We start from the raw sequence: 17927 nt of genomic DNA on the forward strand, positions 1-17927 counted from the left end.
GATATAACTGAAAGCAGTCTGACTGACAAGGACAGAAGGGTCCCATCAAGGAAGACCTGGAATGTCAGGCTTCCAGTCTCTGCCTGAAGGCAACATGCTCCTGAAAAGAACAAGGACTTTGGAATCCTGCACAGGACATGCTCTGCCACTTCTCAGCTGTGTGATCACATGAAAGTCTGTTTCCTCTCTGAGTCTCTCAGTTGCAGCTATAACCTCTTTCTCAGGATCGTTGGCTTTGCTTTTTAAAATGCACGTAAAGCCCCGTTTAGCAGGGTGACTAAGTCACCCACAGAAGGCACTCAGCAAATGTTATTTTTCCCTCTCCTCCCTGCTACAGTGTCTGCCTTCCAAAACGGCATTGGAGATATACTTAAGGAAAATGAACTTGACAGTGGATTCCATTCTTTAGCTCACCCAATCTTTTGGAGCCCTAGCTTTGCCAGGCATAATAGAGCCATATAGCCCAGTAGAGGTGAAGAAATGTACACAGTAATTTAGAATAATAATGCAAAGACTGACCCAAAGTCACCTGGCAGAAGGCTCCCAGGCAGATGAGAGGTTTCATAATAGACAGCATTTCATTAGACCTGAAAAGGAGGATTTGATTTGAGGGGGATGTTGGACGGACTGGAGGAAGGAGGAAAGAAACCAGAGAGGCAGGAAGGCAAGCTATTGTACTTTCCTAGGACTCCTTTTCTCTAGATGGGAATAAAAAAAACCTATGGTTTAGTGGTAAGAGCCTTAGAGGGCTGCCCCAGTTGTGATCTCGGTGTTATTCTTACTAGCTCATTCTACCCCATACCTGGTTTCCTATTCTGTTAAAAAGAGTATCAAAATAATTAAATAAACTACCTTCCAGGGGTGCTGTAAAGATCCAGAGACCTCATACCTGAGGTGTACAGAACATAGTAGGTATTTGAAACAGTTGTTTTCATCAGCTTAATGACTGAATTTCATAATGGAAGATGATCTGTTAAGTCCTAGCTAGCTGTGAATCACTGTTTGTGCTTCTCTGGAGGGTCTCCTGAAAACTGAGGGCCCTCTTGGTCTCTTGAATGACAGGCAGTCTGTAGGAGTGTATAGGAGGGTGTGAAGGGCCCAACAGTTCGAATGCAGCCTAGTTCACACAGTTAAGAGACATCTAGGACTCCCCACTCTCAAAACATTTAAGATGGCCAAGCATTTACCCAACAATAGCTCCATTAGCAAGAATCCTGTACCTTGAACAAGCAGCTCAAATATCCATCGATTGATGAATGGATAAAGAAAATGTGGTATGTGTACACACACACACACACACACACGGTGGAATATTAATCAGCCATAAAAAAGGAATGAAATCTTGCCATTTGCAACATGGATGGGGCTAGGCATCATGCTAAGTGAAATAAACCAGTCAAAGAAAGACAAATACTGTATTCCACTCATATGTGGAATTTAAGAAACAAAACAACAAGCAAAGGGGAAAAGAGATAAACCAAGAAACAGACTCAACTATAGAGAAAAAACTGATGGTTACTAGAAGGGAAGTTTGGGGAGGAGAGGTGTTAAATAGGTGATAGGAGTACACTTCTTGTGATGAGCACTAGATGATTAAAATAAAAACTTAGAAAAGAACCCAATACCCTTTGCTCCAACTGAAAAAATGGATTTTCAAAACATTTTTTATTTATTTAATTTTATTTTTACTATTTAACTTTTTTATTTTATTTATTTGAGAGAGAGATTGACAGATCAAGTGGGAGGAGAGGCAGAGCAGAGAGCCCGCTGCGGGGCTTGATCCCAGCACCCTGGGACCATGACCTGAGCCAAAGGCAGATGCTTAACCAACTGAGCCACCCAATCACCCAGAAACAAATGGATTTTTGAGCAGAATTTGAGGAGTTACTGAAAATTTGAAGTAGTAGTACCAACAAACTTAAACATCCCTTGCCAAGTAGAATTCGTTCAACTCTAAATGAAAATATTAAAAGCTCTGAAAGTGTCCCCAGAATGGGATGAATGCCACAACCCATTTTTTCTTCTCAATCCCAAGAGCATAGTAAAGAACCATGAAACAAAGATTTAAAGAATCTAAATGTTACTCTAGGTTGTATTACCAATTTTCCAGTGTGACTCTGGAAAAGCCATTTCAATTCTCTGTAGTTTAGTTTCCCCTGCAGTAACACAGAAAGAATCCTATTATTTCATAAATTTATCTTGACAAGTTTTAAAACATGAATGTGCAAAACGGGAAGGTAAACTTTGAGATGGTGCAGTAGAGAAGCCTTCCCAGTGTATGGCACATGCACTTTATAGTTCCCTCTGGTGCTCTCAACGAATCCCATTTATCACTTACGGGGGCTAAAGTGTAATTATGTGTCCTCACATCCCCACACTCCATTCCCAGACCAAATAAGATGCCTTACACAGAGTACTTTGAGTTGAATGAAAACATATTACAAATACTACACTTACTAGAAAATGAGACATAAATCTCTAAAGGTTGTGTGACTTGTCAAGGCTGCCTGCCTGGAACATGGCACTGCCAGAACCCCAGCCATTTGGAACTCTGGATTAGGAGCCTTAAATTGTTCTCTGCAGCTTAACCAGCTGTGGGAATCCGAGGTCCACGTCTGTACCTCAGCTTTCCTGATTCACAAGGTGGGGACAGAACCTTTCATTAGACACCTAGGAAATGAAGACACAAATTATTTTCCTAAAGCTCTTCCTGTGAAGGGCATTTCAAAATCTAGTTAAGTTTTAATGTCTACATGTTTATCCCAACCAAGTTATCTTTTCTACATAAAGCTGGTAGCTTTAAAATACCTGACCTACTAACTGAAATGAAACTTAATAACCACTTTAGCTAGCAATTAGGTCAACCTGAAACAGGCTTCCTAAGGAGTATTTTAGCAGCACAGGGGTCAGACCTCTACTTCAGAATCAGTAAACAGGTTAAACTTCTGAGCTTAAAAGGTCTGTGCTCCACCACGTTAAGTTCAAGGATAGAGACCATTGTCATTCCCAGCAGTCTAGTGCCAAGCTTTAGTCAAGATTAAGGGATTTTAAGAGCTTCGTGTAACTAAACCACTTCACTTAACAAGCACGTTTGGTTCCTGGGCAACAAGCTGCAGGTGATAAAAACTGTGAGGGGCTCTAGTCCCTATCACCAGAGAATGAAGTCTAGATGGGAACCCTAAGCCTCAAGAGAAGCCCTGGGGTGAAGGCAGATGGGAGAAAGCTTAAGGTGTCAGGCCTTTCCCTTTTTTAAACACAGATGGAGGCTTTTGTTTTAAAGAATACTCAAAGCTTTCTTAGTAATAATCACTAAAGATTATTTCAGGGATGTTTTATTGTATCTAATACAGAAAGGATATGAAGAAAACAAGGACGTGTACAAGCTCAGTTATCTACCTTGAGTGTTAAGTATCAACGAACATTCCAGCAGGGTGGGTCAAGCCACACCCTCCCAAGTTAAACAGAGGCTTGACCTTTCACTGGTCAGGCGCTATATACTGAGGAAGACTGGCGCACTTTCATCTGCTCAGCTCCCATACCAGCACCAGTTACCAGGAAGAGTGGATCAGAGAGGCTTTGTGGACTAGGGTCACAGAAAACAAATGAAAATTCACGAGTCTAATGTGTATACTGCAAAATGTGTAATGGAATTTGAGTAAGAAAACTTACTATGCCAAAAATGCTTGAGTTTGGGGCGCCTGGATGGCTCAGTGGGTTAAGCCTCTGCTCTCGGCTCAGGTCATGATCTCAGGGTCCTGGGATCAAGCCCCACATTGGGCTCTCTGCTCAGCAGGGAGCCTGCTTCCCCCTCTCTCTGCCTGCCTCTCTGTCTGCTTGTGATCTTTCTCTCTGTCAAATAAATAAATAAAATCTTTAAAAAAAAAAAAAATGCTTGCGTTTGAGAGACTAAAACCAGGATTCAAAATGGTCATCTGTTAGAGAGCTCCTTTGGGGGGGGGGGGGATGAAAACCACACACATAGACATAATATCCCCAAAGCAGCATTTATTTACCCACTGAATTCCAAAACATTTAATTTAGAAGTCTGGCATTTCATATCACCCATCTTGATTGATGTGGGCTGACACACGTGGTGCTGTCAGGATACACAAGGACAATAGCCAAAGAGTTACAAAAAATAAATCCATGATTCTTAAACAATCGCAACCAAAAAAAAAAAAAAAAAAAAGTTACAGGTATCAAAACTTTAGATGCATTGCATTGAAAAAGAAGGTCTGTGCACATAATTTAAAGAGGCAAAACAAGGCGCTACTGAAACTTCACGTTAAACAGTTTATTATAAAGCTGATGGAAAGGAGGAGTGGTCTCTTTGTAATCAGCTTCCCTTAACAGTTTTCCATTAGCTGAAGAAAGAGGTGGGAGGGGTGAATTCATTTTTTGCATGCACAAGATGTATACTGCTTAACAAAACACTATCGGCTTGTTTTAAATGGATCATTTAAATATCAATCGTAGCCTGCGTTGGCTAATTCTTCTTTCTAAACTTCCCCATTGCTTTTGCTTGTATTTCACATAGATCAATAGGCATAGTAGAATGCCTCATTCAGAACGCCCCTGTCTGCACAATTCGAAAAAGGGAGCCCCTATGGGCTTAAAGCAACCATCAATCCAGCAATGCCCATGAAGATCTATCTGAAACTGCTTCCCAAGGGGCAGGAGAGCAGATCTGAGTAGCTGTGCTGCCAATACAGATAGGTTTAGCACTAGATATTTAGTGATTGTGGCAAGGAAGAATCAAGTGATGATGGGGGGTGGTGGGTGAAGGGAAGGCCCAGGGCCCCGAAGACTCTTCAGTTGCCTTCTCCTGCTTCTTCATCCTGCTGGTCGCTCGTCCAGAGGGTGAGGTTGTCTCGCAGCAACTGCATGATAAGCGTGGAGTCCTTATAGGAATCCTCGTTTAGTGTGTCCAGCTCAGCTATGGCATCATCGAAGGCTTGTTTGGCTAAGAGGCAGGCCTGCTCGGGTGCATTCTGGATCTCATAGTAGAACACGGAGAAGTTGAGGGCCAGACCCAGCCGGATGGGGTGTGTTGGCTGCATGTGCTCTTTGCTGATTTCAAATGCTTCTTTGTAGGCAGCCTCAGAAGCTTCCACCACACTGTTTTTCTTCTCCCCGGAAGCTACCTCTGCCAAGTAGCGGTAGTAATCACCTTTCATTTTCAGGTAAAATACCTTGCTCTCATACTGGAAATCATTGCAGTTCTTGATGAGGAACTTGTCAAGCAGAGCCAGGACATCATTGCACACTGTTTCCAGCTCCTTCTCAATCTTCTCCCGGTAAGCTTTAACTTTCTCCAACTTCTTTTCATTTCCATCAGCCATGGTTTTCTGCTCAATGCTGCTGATGACCCTCCAGGAAGATCGCCTGGCACCAACCACGTTCTTGTAGGCCACAGAGAGGAGATTTCGATCTTCATTGGAAAGAGGTTCATTGAGCTCTGTCACCTGCAAAATCCCCAGAAGATAAACACTGAGATCCAAATCCAAAACTCTTAGAAAGAAACCTGCCTTTGAACCTAATCAACAACCCTTCTCAAGCCAGCATGGACAAGCTGGAGAAAAAACAGACATGGATCCTGTCTGAAGGAAGACTGTAGTCTAAAAAGAAGAAATAAATACTTGAAACAAAATATTCAGGGGCGCCTGGGTGGCTCAGTGGGTTAAAGGTTAAAGCCTCTGCCTCTGGCTCAGGTCATGATCCCAGGGTCCTGGGATGGAGCCCCGCATCGGGCTCTCTGCTCAGCAGGGAACCTGCTTCCCTTCCTCTCTCTCTGCCTGCCTCTATGCCTACTTGTGATCTCTGTCTGTTAAATAAATAAATAAATAAATAAATAATCTTTTTTTTTTTTTTTTTAAATATTCAGTGATGGGGCACCTGGGTGGCTCAGTGGGTTAAGCCTCCACCTTCGGCTCGGGTCATGATCTCAAGGTCCTAGGATCGAGCCCCACACTGGGCTCTCTGCTCGGCAGGGAGCCTGCTTCCTCCTCTCTCTCTCTGTCTACTTGTGATCTCTGTCTGTCAAATAAATAAAATCTTAAAAAAAAAAAATTCAGTGATAAGGGATTTCAGAAATTCTTAATTCAGGCCTTTTAAGATGTTGCCTTCATCTTGGTAGAGGTACAGGGATAAATATAATCATCTAAAGATTGGTACGTAGTAGTGAATGAAAAAGCCCTGAGGTTCAGCTATTCTGCAAAAGGTATTGTCAACAAATGTTCAAAGACTAGAGACTGGGAAGTACATTCCAGATTCTACTTCCAACTTTATATTCTAGAAAGAACCAATCATACCTCCCTCAAATATATATTAATAGATAAGAGATTCACAGATGAGATCAAACACAGGTCAAGTGGCCACAGTTTTGCCTTGAGTTGGTTACACAAGACAATCCCAGCTTACACTGAGACCTCCCCCAATCCAAATGGATACATTAGTGACAAGAACGTGCCACCAGCCTCTCCTAAAAGCAGAGGCTGGGGGCATGTTGGAACTCTCCAGTTCTCAATGTTTACCTCTTACTCAGCAGTAAGCTCTACTTAGCTCTACCTGACTGACTGGGCATCAAGATGGAAGCACCAATTACTTTAAGGAGCAATGTTAAATTTCCTAAGCTGTAACTTTAGGTAGTTCATGATGCCAACAACAAGTGAGCCAGCTATGTAGTTAGTAAAAAGGGTGCTGGACTTTGCTGTGTTGTTTAATTGTGTCACCCAAAGTTACAATGAAGTCCTAACCTCAGGACCTGTGAATGTGACCTTATTGGGAAACAGGACCTCTACAGATATCAAGTCAAGATGAAGTCATCCTGTATTAGGGTGGATCCTAAATCCAGGGACTGGTGCCCTTATAAGGAGTGGGAGATTTGGAGACACACAAACACAGGGAGAATGCCATGTAATGATGGAGGCTGAGACTGGAGAGATGGGTCTACCAGCCAAAGAACACCAAGGATTACCAAGAGCCACCAGAAGCCAAGGCAGAGGCAAAGAAGGATTTTTCCCTAAAGCCTTCAGAAGGAGCACAGCCCTGCTGACACCTTGATCTTGGACCTCTAACCCTCCCAAATGCAATAATATAATTTGCTATTTAAGCTACCCAACTTGTGGTACTTTGTTTTGGCAGCCCAAGGGGACTAACACAGACTAGGAATCAGAAAAACCCGGGTCTGGGTCCCAGCAAAGCCACTAATTTTCTAAATTGGCATCTATCTTTATAAGGTAGGGGGATTCCTTAATTACATGACTGACTGGTAAAAGTCGTTAATTTTCAGGAGAAGAAAAAGAAAAATATTTAGGAAACCATAAAACACTCAACAGAGAAAAATATTACTTAAACTGTAAGGACAGAAACTCCTACAACTGAGGGGAAAGGGGTAAAGGCCAGGTTCGGCGGAGAAAGTCATTAACAGCATATTAAAATAGACATGCTTTAACGTGGATTGAAAAGACTGAGCAGCAGAGAATCAGAAACGCTTTTAAACTTTTTTAAAGATCCAAAAAATTAACTCAAGGACATAAGCAACAAATACAATCATTATGTGTAAAATTAGAAAACTTGTGCTAAGTTCTTCATTGTCTACTAGCAATCTCCTCCCCAATAAAAATACCAAAATTACCCCATTTCTCTGTCCCCAGCACCCCTACTTCTTTGCTACAAATCCCTAGCCTAGGATTGTCTCTCCACCTCTGCCTATTCAATCAACCCAATCCCACTTTCTTCTTCAGTGTGATCTTTGGCTACTGGCTGCTTCTGCCCATCCCGTGGGAGGGCTGCCTGCAAACCAGGTTCCTCATTCCTCCTCACACAGAGATTGAGTAGTCTCCACACTTCTCTCCATGATTTGCCCCAGTCCCAGGCAATCTCTCTACTAACCCCAAATCCACGCTCCCTTCAAATCCAGGTGAAGACCTGTAACCCCACTTGTTTCCTCCTCCAGTGAGTTCCTTCAACACATACTCATATTTATTTATTAGAAAAATAAAGAGACTTTATAGATATTTGTGAATTTGATCTTTTAAGGAAGCAATCCTTATAAATCAAAATTCCATCTTGAATACCCTGGCAAATCTCAGACTGTTGAATCCTCTCAAATGACTCACTTTTCCAGGACAATATTCAGTAAAACATGAGGCAAGCACAGAATCACAGAGCTCCTTAGATCCTGCAGTAAATCACTTGACGTTAAAAGGCAAAGGTTATCCATAAGGAGTCAATAAGATTTCACCCTGTGGCTAATAAAGCTGCTTGCTAGACTCACAGACACACCAAAGTAACTCCCCAGAGTATATCTTTAAAATTGCGTGCATAGGGGCACCTGGGTGGCTCAGTGGGTTAAAGCCTCTGCCTTCGGCTCAGGTCATGGTCCCAGAGTCCTGGGATCGAGCCCCGCATCAGGCTCTGTTCAACGGTGAGCCTGCTTCCCTCCTTCTCTCTGCCTGCCTCTCTGCCTACTTGTGATCTCTGTCAAGTAAGTAAAAAATAAAATCTTTAAAAAAAAAAAAAATAAAATTGCATGCATATGTGAATACAGAACACCCTTAACGGTGTTTGTACAATAGACATTATCATAACTAAAAAACAAACAAACAAACAACACAAAAAACCCCTGTAAGAAATACAGAGTCTAGCCTGAGCTAGCTATGTGACCTTGTCTGAGGATCAAAAGCAAAACAAGGGGCACTGGTCTAAATTATTTCCAAGGACCTCTTCAGCTCTAATATTCTAGGATTCTGTTTTTCCTGAGCAATAACAAAAGGTGTGGAAAGGCAGGAGGTTGATATTGGTGTAAATGAAATTTGGTTTAATTTGTAGGTTTCAGGAATTCATGCAGCCCTTCTCCATCAGGAATAAACTGCCCAAAAAGTCTGCTGGGCAATATTTATAATGACACCTTCCCAAGAAAAATCATTTACTAGGAGTATTAGTGTTTATGTAACTATCTGGTTTCCTGCCAGTCTGAATGAATCACTATCAGCATCAGCTGAGTGTGACTAACAGCTAAGCAAGCATTGTTCTTAGAACCCCAGCCAGGGCCTAACTAGGAAATAACTGGATACATTTAAATATAGTATTTTTAAGACTCCTGGGTTACAACTCAGTTAAGAAAGGGAAACTTATGGAAGGAAGATCATTTTATCACTTGATTGGATAACTAAAGTAAAGGGAGCTTTCCCCAGATTGGAAAAGTATAGACCGAAGTGAAATCAGACAGGCTACTAAAACAAACAAAATTTATAGCCAGTCTTGATTTGTTAGCACCAGTTCCCAGTATTTCAAATTCCAAACTACTGGAGGCAGGAAAGTCTGGTCACACATCAAGATAAGTAGACATTGGGAGGCAATGTAGTACAAGAAAAAGGAAAACCTAACTACTAGTCCCAACCCGGCGCTAAGCAGCGGCGTGGTCTTCCGCATGCATAGTCTACGGAGATGATTTACTGGAGCTTTACCATTAGAAGTTTCCAAATGGTTTCTAACTGGGAACGTGAAGCAAAGCCTAGACACAGAATTTCCGGGATACAGAGCCCTGCCCAGTGGTTCTCAACCTGGTCTCTACTCCAGCCAGTTTCAATAGCCTCATTTCTGCCACACATCGGCTACCCTCAGGGCAGCCATTCTAGACACATCTTCATGGGGCAGCACCACCTCTGACGGACTCCTCGCCATCCCCCCACCTAATCCAATTTGCCCTCTTTCTGAAAACCTGGAGTTGGTGGACCATTCCCATTTATAAAGGCCCCTCTTTCCACCTCCCTTAAGGATTGGGCTCCAGGCCAGACATTCAACTTGTGTCCTGACTGAGGTCCTTACCATACCACCACCTTTGGCTGCACCAACTCCCCTGGCGGGGGTGGGGGGGTGGAGGCGGTGGGAATCACTTCACCCCTTTCCTCGGCTCTAGGACTACACAGCAGTACTAAAGTTACAAGCAACCTTAGAGGCCACTAACTCATTTATCTTCCTATGACACCATCCGTTTACCCAAAAATCCCTAAGGGCCTCCTCCCACTAACTGGCCAGGCAATAAACTATGTGTTTGTGGGTAAAAATAGACCCAATGCCAAAAATAACCCAGGGACTATTTGGGAAAACTTAAAAGTTCTTAATCTGGGAAACATCCAACCTCAAAAGTAACACTGAGCAAACAAAAAATGCCCCCCAGGACGGATTGCCAGACCACATTGCCAAAGTCAAGGTAAAGGTTACTTCTCCTAAAGGACACTTCCATCCTTCAGGGCTACACACACCCACTACCATCCCACCTTTTATAGTTACCCACACCCACTTGCTACTAACAAGCTTGCATTTGATATAAGAGTTGGCAACAGGAGAAAACAATTCTCATGAACGATGAGGTAAACATGCCACATCATAAAATCTTTAGGATTCATTGGCAGAGTCCTGTATGTATTAAAGAGGAGGGGAGAAAAATAAAAAAAATGGTGAGTCAGGGAATGAGTGCTTTTTTAACGATTTCTCCCCAATTTACTACCCTCCAAGTGAAGATTTTGCCTAGTCCCAAGCTGGCAAACTACCCATCTGTCACCACTTGCCCAGGCCTGGATAGATCACTCCCTGTCCTCAGAACAAGGCTGCAGTTCTAGAAAGCCAAAAGGAAGCTAAACTTCAAGCTTAGCTTGGTAAGTTCAGGTAGTTAATATCCACTCAAAGCCTAACATCAGTCAAAGAGCCACCTTTGTATCATGGAGAGACTGCCTTTTCTTACTCTTAACATAACTGAGCACTTCTGTAGGACTGGCAAGGATTAAATCCAACGCATCTGAATGGCATTACTGCGTGCTACTGTCCCTGGAGGTACCAGCACTAAAGCTTCAGAAGTTATGCCAGGTTCCGATCACAGGCAATGACCACCACCCACAATGGGGAAAGTCACTGCAAGAAGTGGGAAGAGCACCCAATGGTGGTGCAGTGGACAGGCAGCCTCAACCTGGACGCTAGAAGGAATTCTACCAATAACCCAGACAATGAAATATTAAGGCCTATCAGCTTATAAAATATATTTTTAAAAAAATGTGGAGAAACAACTGGTGCCAAGTACATGAAACAATTCCCTAAAATAGGAGTATAATTTAACATAGTTCTGCACTTCCTAATTCATAGCAGGAATTCAAATTCAATTAAAACTTTGCTTCTTAAGCTAAAAAAAAAAAACTCTTGGTCTTCAGAACAAGCAAAATCCAAATGTGTGAGTCTATCTTTTACACTCCTCTGCTATAGCTAAGAACCATACGTGGTAGATTGTTTTTAATCAAACTTGGCAAAAATGACTTACATCTGATACATGAAATTACTTCTTCACTAAGCCCACTTGTGTAAAGGGCCTGCAAGTTAGTCACCAATAATGACTAATATACCAGAATATATACTAGAACTATTATCCCTTTCATGATCCCAGGGTCCTGGGATCGAGCCCCGCAGGGAGCCTACTTCTCCCTCTCCCCACCCCTCCTCCCACTCATGCTCTCTCACGAACTCTCTCTTTCACACTCAAATAAATAAAATCTTTATATATATAATTTATAATTTTATATAATTATATATAATTTTTTATGTATGTGTGTATATGTATGTGTATATATATATATATAAAAAGTCCCTTAGCCTCATGGGCCATTATTACACAGCGGCTAAAGTGAGAGTTCTAAATTTAAGAGTTCAAATTTTGGCTTTACAACTTGATCTCAAAAAAATCAACCTCTTAGGGGAACCTGGGTGGCTCAGTGGTTGGGTATCTGCCTTCGGCTCAGGTCATGATCCCAAGGCCCTGGGCTTGAGCCCTGCATTGGGCTCCCCGCTCAGCGGGAAGCCTGCTTCCCCCCCCCCCCCCCCCCCCCCCCCCCCCCCGCTCGTGTTCCCTCTCTCACTGTCTGTCAAATAAATAAACAGAATCTTAAAAAAAAAAATTTAACCTCTTTAACCTCATTTGTAAAATGAAGTTAACTATTCAGTCAGTTCATCCAAAGTTGTTGTGAAAATTAAATGAGAATGTACACATGGGAGTAACAGCTACCATTTACTGAATACCTAATAAGTAAAATATAAGTTCCATAAATTTGATGAACTGTAACACAGAAAACGTATTTGCGGTATCTCCTTCCAAACCATTTCTGGAAGTGTGACACTGCATTCTACCACTAATATGAAATTTCAAAGCTCTGTGACCTATTCACCATCTGAAATCCTTTTAATTCAAGCTACTCCAAGAACCCAGAACCTTCCTTCTTTCCTTCCTCAGCCAACGTATGGCAAAGCAATACTTACATTACAAATTACCACCCAGTGGGAAATCATGCTCTCTAGTTTATACATATTTCAAACTACAGCACTGATGTGGCTTTAAGATTTCACACTAACCACAATTTTGGTACACCTCAAAATCAGACTTAGTTTTAATATCTGCAACACGGGTTATGTCTTACCCTGAGCGACTCAGTCGAGCTCTCCTTTTATATACCACCTGCTCACTTCCCCACTTCTCATAATCTCACAGCTGTTGGAATAAGAGCCTTTTGCCACTGGTGGGGCCAAGTGCCTCTTCCTCTCAAACTGTTTAAGTTGAAGCTTTATTTCTTGCACTCAACATTTGTACAGCTATTCTTCAAGTCCTTCAGATATATTTCTCTGTCCTTTGTTAATTTTGTAATCAACTGTTATTAACAGTGTTAAAACACACCATGCTATCCCAAATAATCTTTGATGTTTAACAGATTCACATTTACAATCTGTTTTACTATAAAATAGATGACTTAAGGCAATTAAGAGACATGAATGAATGATGTCCACCCATGAATATTCACCAGAAATCTGGTTATTTGCCCTCTTTCCTTAAATCACTAAGTCTAATGCACACTGTTATCCCCCTTTATAGGTTTATTTTGGTTTATTTCACTTTCTCATAAGATGGTATGATACCCATGTTTCAGAGGTTACAATTTGGGTAAGGTCATTCCAAGACCAGCCGAGAAGGAACTGGGTTCTTAGAATCTTTCACAATGCCTCTCTTCCCACTGTTTCACCTTTTCAAGTTGCTAGGTATGAGATGAGGAGATCGTGAAGATACTCCTTTAGTTCACTTCAGAAGCATTTCTTGCCTCTTCAAATTATGGGGTGAGGCAGGGAACTGCAGTTCTCAAATGAGTTGAGGCAACAGTATTGTTTCCAAAATGCATGGTTTTTCTTAAAGCTTACCAACACCATCCTCCAGGTGACGCTGGCAGCATAAGGAACATCAATGATTATAGGCAGGCATTATTAGGTGACCATTTGAATTATATAAAGAAAACAGAAAACAAGTTAGAAGAATAAAGACTGAAAAATGACTTGATAGCAACACCTGCACTTCTAGTTTTACACTTCAAAGGACTCAAAGCCCAGAGATGTTAGGTCCAAGGTTACAGCGTGGTGACATTGGAACATCTCCTAACTCAGGTGTGCTAAGTCTACGCTAGAGCAGTCTACTTACCTGCCCTTCCACCACCCCAAAGAAAACCCACATAAACCCAGATTACCAGATAACCCACGTTACCAGAATCCCCTCTTTCCAAAAGCTCTACTTTAAGCCTACAATATTAACAAAGTGGGGACTGAGTCTTCCCATTAACATTAAGAATTTAATGTACAGGGGTGCCCGGGGTGGCTCAGTGGATTAAGCTGCTGCCTTCAGCTCAGGTCATGATCTCAGGGTCCTGGGATCAAGCCTTGCACGGGGCTCTCTGCTCAGCAGTGGGCCTGCTTCCCACCCACCCCACCCCACCCCTCCCCCACCACCCCCACCTGACTCTCTGCCACTTTTGATCTGTCAAATAAATAAAATCTTAAAAAAAAAATTTAATGTACAAATATCAACTTAGTAAGTAGAACAGAAACTGTCTTCCACTGAACCCTGCCATGTCCTTTCCAATGAATATATTCCATTAATTTAGATGACAAAAAACTTGACTTTTTAAAAGGAGTTACAATGAAGGAATCGTTTTATCACAATTCTCAGATGACATAACTGGAGCTTGGATTGATTTTTCAATGTTGGATGGCTTATCCAACCCATCAATCATTTCAGAGAGATACTACAGATTCTCAACACACAGGAGGGTTCATTAGTTGCAAAATGCCACCTTTTGGCCTCAGGGAAAAAAAATGTGTGAACACAAGTTTCTAGCTACAGAATAGCATTATTCAAGCCTGCTTATGAACACTAGAATGACAGTTTTGTTCTCTCCCCAACCTGAATTTCATTCTGGTTACATCTCTCAAACCCTTCCTTACTTCCCATTTCAAGTTGCCTCAGGTTTCCTAGAGCTCCAGAATGTCCTTTCTTGTCATTTTCTCTTAACCTCAAGTCATCTTTCTTCAAGCCCCACTCACAGGGTGAACGAGGGTCTCAGGAAAATGTCTGGAGAGGCCTCAGCCTGCACAATCTCAGTACCACTCCGTTAGTATGACTTGCTGTGTGAAGAGAAGTGGCTCTTATCCCAAAGAAAATTAAGCTCAGAACCCCTTCAGAGAAAATGTATTCACAGTAGATTCTGTAAAATTTGCAAAATTAATACATTTCACATTTGTGTCCTTAAAGAGGGCCCCCTGAATTACAAAGCTTTAGATCCCAGACCTAGATTGTCCCTGGTTTAGACAATCTAACCCCTGAAAGCATGCCAGGGCTCAAATCAGCACCACCAATTTATCAACAAATGAGTGGTAATGCTGGTTTCCAAACACACCTAGTGCAATATTTAACAAGGACACCACTGGAAAGATATCTCTTGAAGTGTCTTTCTTAGCTGGAAAATCCTCAATACTGACTTCAGCAACGTATTTCATTTGATATTAATATCAAAAGCATTAAAAGCAGTTTTTCACATGATTCTGAAATTTTAGGGAGATTTGTAGATTATAAGAAATCTCACAAGACCATCAAAAGGACAATCGAGCCATAATTCGGGACAGTAACTGTCAGGCTTCAGCCCCCTAAAAATTGCCATGAGGGATGTTAGGGTGCAGATTTCTGAGTCCCGACCCCAGAGATGCAGAATCTTTAGGTCTAAGGTGACCCAGGCGGATCCTCCCAGGTCTCCAGAGTACGCTGGTTAAACATAGCAGGTTGGTGGCCGTCAGCTGTAGCTCTACCACTGTGTGACCTTGACGCAGAGAAGTAATGTTCATTTAGAGAAAAGGTAAAATAAAGGTAAGAAGAGCAGTAAGAGGATAACAGGAACTCTTAGTCTCATATATGCAGGTGGTGTCTAATCCACGGTATGTGCTAGGGTGTGGCTAGGCACGAGTCCTTCACCGGAAATCAAGCTGCAAAATCAATCTATGAAGATCTCGGGAACGCAAACGCACACAGCCCTGTCTTGCCAAGAAGTCACGTCTCATTTTAATGTCCAAGCATTTGCTCCCTCCATCGGACCTGGGCGTGGGGCCCCACACCCGCCGCCCGCCGCCCTCCAGCTCGCGTCCACGTCTAGACTGCAGGATGGGGGTCTTCGCACACAAAGCCAGACCCGGGCGTGGGAAGATGGAATAGAGAACGATTCCGTAGAGTAGAGCGTAACAGATCGGAATCAAAACAGACTTCAGGTCGTGTGGCAAAGAGAACCAGGAGACAGGGTGCCACTCACTAGATGATTCTTTATTACAATTTGGGGTATGGAGGAAGGAGAGAGGGACGTGAACCCCCACGCTGGGCAGAACGGTCTAGAACGAGGAATGTGGTTCTCTCACGTTTCCTCAGGCACCCCTTCCCCCCCCCCCACGGCTCGGAGCTGGGATGCCGCGACCCCCGCCCACATGAAAGGGGCCACTATCACCCACCCATCCTCGTGGGGCTACATTCCTCCCCCGAGACCCCACCCGGGCCCGGTCGCAGGAAATGGCGGGGCGGGCCCGGGAAGCGCGGGCTGCTGGCGGGCGGCCGCGCCCAGCGAGGTCGCGGGGTCGCTCTGGGCCGGGAGGGAGATGCCGCCCGACCGCCCATCCTTTCCCTACGCCGGGATCCCCAGCCGGCCAACCGGGCCTCCCGGCGCGCTCACCGCCTTCATGGCGGAGGCCATGTCGTCGTAGCGCTCCGCCTGCTCGGCCAGCCGCGCCCGCTGCAGCAGCTGCTCTCGGTCCCCCATGTCGCTCGTGGCTCGGCCTCGCCTCGCGCCCGCACCGCTCGCCTGCCTGCTCGCTCGCCCTGCGTCCGCTCCCTGGTCGCCGCGGAAGCCGCCGCCGCGCACGCGCACTGGCTCGCCGGCCGGCCCAAGGCTGCAGACTGCAGGCTCTGCCGCCGCTCCCGCCCTCTCGCTGGCTCGCCCCGCACGCTGTGGCTCGCGCCGCCGACGCCGCGGAGGGAGGAGAGGCGGCGGCGCGGGGGGATGGGAGGATGGAGGACGCCTGCGCAGTGGGAGCAGCCGGGCCTGGCGGCGGGGAGCGACCGGAGTGGGAGGGGGGAAGGGCGGGCCGGCCCTAACGGTCTATTTCAAGGTGACGTCACCTACTATAAATAGCTGCCGCCGCCACCGCCGCTGCTGCCCCGCCCGAGAACTGCGCAGGCGCCCTGTCAGTGCTGCATTTTACCGCCGCATAGGTGGAGGTGGGAGAAGGAAAAGTGGGTTGGGGACTGCGGATCCCCAGGAGCGGGCGTGGTGATGGCGATTGCGTAGGTAGCTCAGTGGCACAACTCCTCCTTGAAGCGCATCTCTGAGGTCAGGTTGGAGGTCTGGCTCCAGATGGACCCAAAAATCAAATAACCCTTCTGTTTGGAGAAGCCAGGAGGCCGTGTGCCTCGGGGGGCGGGCCGGGGCCGCCCTCGCCGTCCTGCCAGCTTCGACCCCAATCTGGCCCATGCGCTTCTTGGGGACGCACTCTGTGCTAGGATCCGTATTGGCCAGGGCATTATCCGTCCGAACTTTGGGGACAGCACCCCACCTCCACTCCCAAACACGCATTTCACACCCTCTGCAGAGCTGTGCTCCAACCCCGACAATGGACTTTGGGCATACTGTGCCGTCCACGAGAGGAGGGACAGGTTGGCCTGACTGGGATGAGTAACATAAGTACTAGGAGCCAGTCCAGCGCTAGGCATGTATAGGCATAAACATAATTAATCCTCACAACCCACCCTGCAGGTGGGCACAGCTGGTCTCCCCATTTTTCAAAGCCAGATTAGTGACTTACTCAAGGTTACTTGAGTAACCCCTAAGTGGTGGAGCCAGGATCTGAGTTCAAACCCAAGCTGAACTTCCTTCTGTGGCAAGGGGTGGCAGGTGGATGGGCTGACTGGTCACTAAGCCCATCCAGCTGTCGCATTCTATGCTAAGGGTCCCTCATACCAGGCCTTGAGCTGGGCCTCAGATGAACTAGGAAAATCCCAAGGACTGAAACATAGCCCCACTTGAGTACAACATACCAAGGGAAAGACCTTAGGCTCTTTGAGAATTTTATTGCATGCTCAGCACTGGGGGAAGGAGTAGCTACAGAATAATTAAGATATATTCTCTTGTCTCATAAGCCAGATCTAAATATGCAAGTGCAGGTAAGCTAGACTTTGAGGGAGATGAAAGTCAGGGAAAAGGGAAAAGGGAGTGGGGTCCGGAACAGACAAAGACTTAGCAGTGAGGACAGAAACAAAACCTGAGAGACAGTGCGAAGAAAGGCAGTGGGAAATGAGGTTGGGCAAAACAAGATAATAGAGTGTTTTAAATGCTAACTTGAAGATTTGAGTCATTATCCTTAACTGGGAACCAGAAGAGGAGTGGAAGTCCCATTTCAAGCCAGGAATCTTGCTCTGGAGAGTAAGATGCATTTGAAGGGAGAAGAGAGGGACTGGACCATAGTTTTACCATCCAACAACTGGAGTACTGTTAAATGCACCGTAGAATAGAAATCCGGAAACGTCCAAGGTGGCA

General features: G+C 44.6%; 1 protein-coding gene across 1 annotated transcript; it reads right to left on the reverse strand.

The window, feature by feature from the left end:
- Positions 1 to 3985: 3985 nt before the first annotated feature.
- YWHAH (tyrosine 3-monooxygenase/tryptophan 5-monooxygenase activation protein eta) lies at positions 3986 to 16432 on the reverse strand. Its single transcript, XM_032310317.1, has 2 exons — positions 16068 to 16432; positions 3986 to 5465 (listed from the first exon to the last, which is right to left on the reverse strand). The coding sequence occupies exons 1-2, from the start codon at positions 16152 to 16154 to the stop codon at positions 4812 to 4814; spliced, it is 741 nt and encodes a 246-aa protein (XP_032166208.1). The 5' UTR covers positions 16155 to 16432; the 3' UTR covers positions 3986 to 4811.
- Positions 16433 to 17927: the final 1495 nt, after the last annotated feature.

Source organism: Mustela erminea, chromosome 13 (genome assembly GCF_009829155.1).
Source record: "Mustela erminea isolate mMusErm1 chromosome 13, mMusErm1.Pri, whole genome shotgun sequence".
NCBI lineage: Eukaryota > Metazoa > Chordata > Mammalia > Carnivora > Mustelidae > Mustela > Mustela erminea.

Excerpts from the sequence above, each read along its gene's own strand:
- YWHAH (XM_032310317.1), bottom strand. The coding sequence starts at position 16,154 with ATGGGGGACCGAGAGCAGCTGCTGCAGCGGGCGCGGCTGGCCGAGCAG. Across the intron at positions 5,466-16,067 it reads TGGCCTCCGCCATGAAGGCG|GTGACAGAGCTCAATGAACC; the intron begins GTGAGCGCGCCG and ends GGGATTTTGCAG.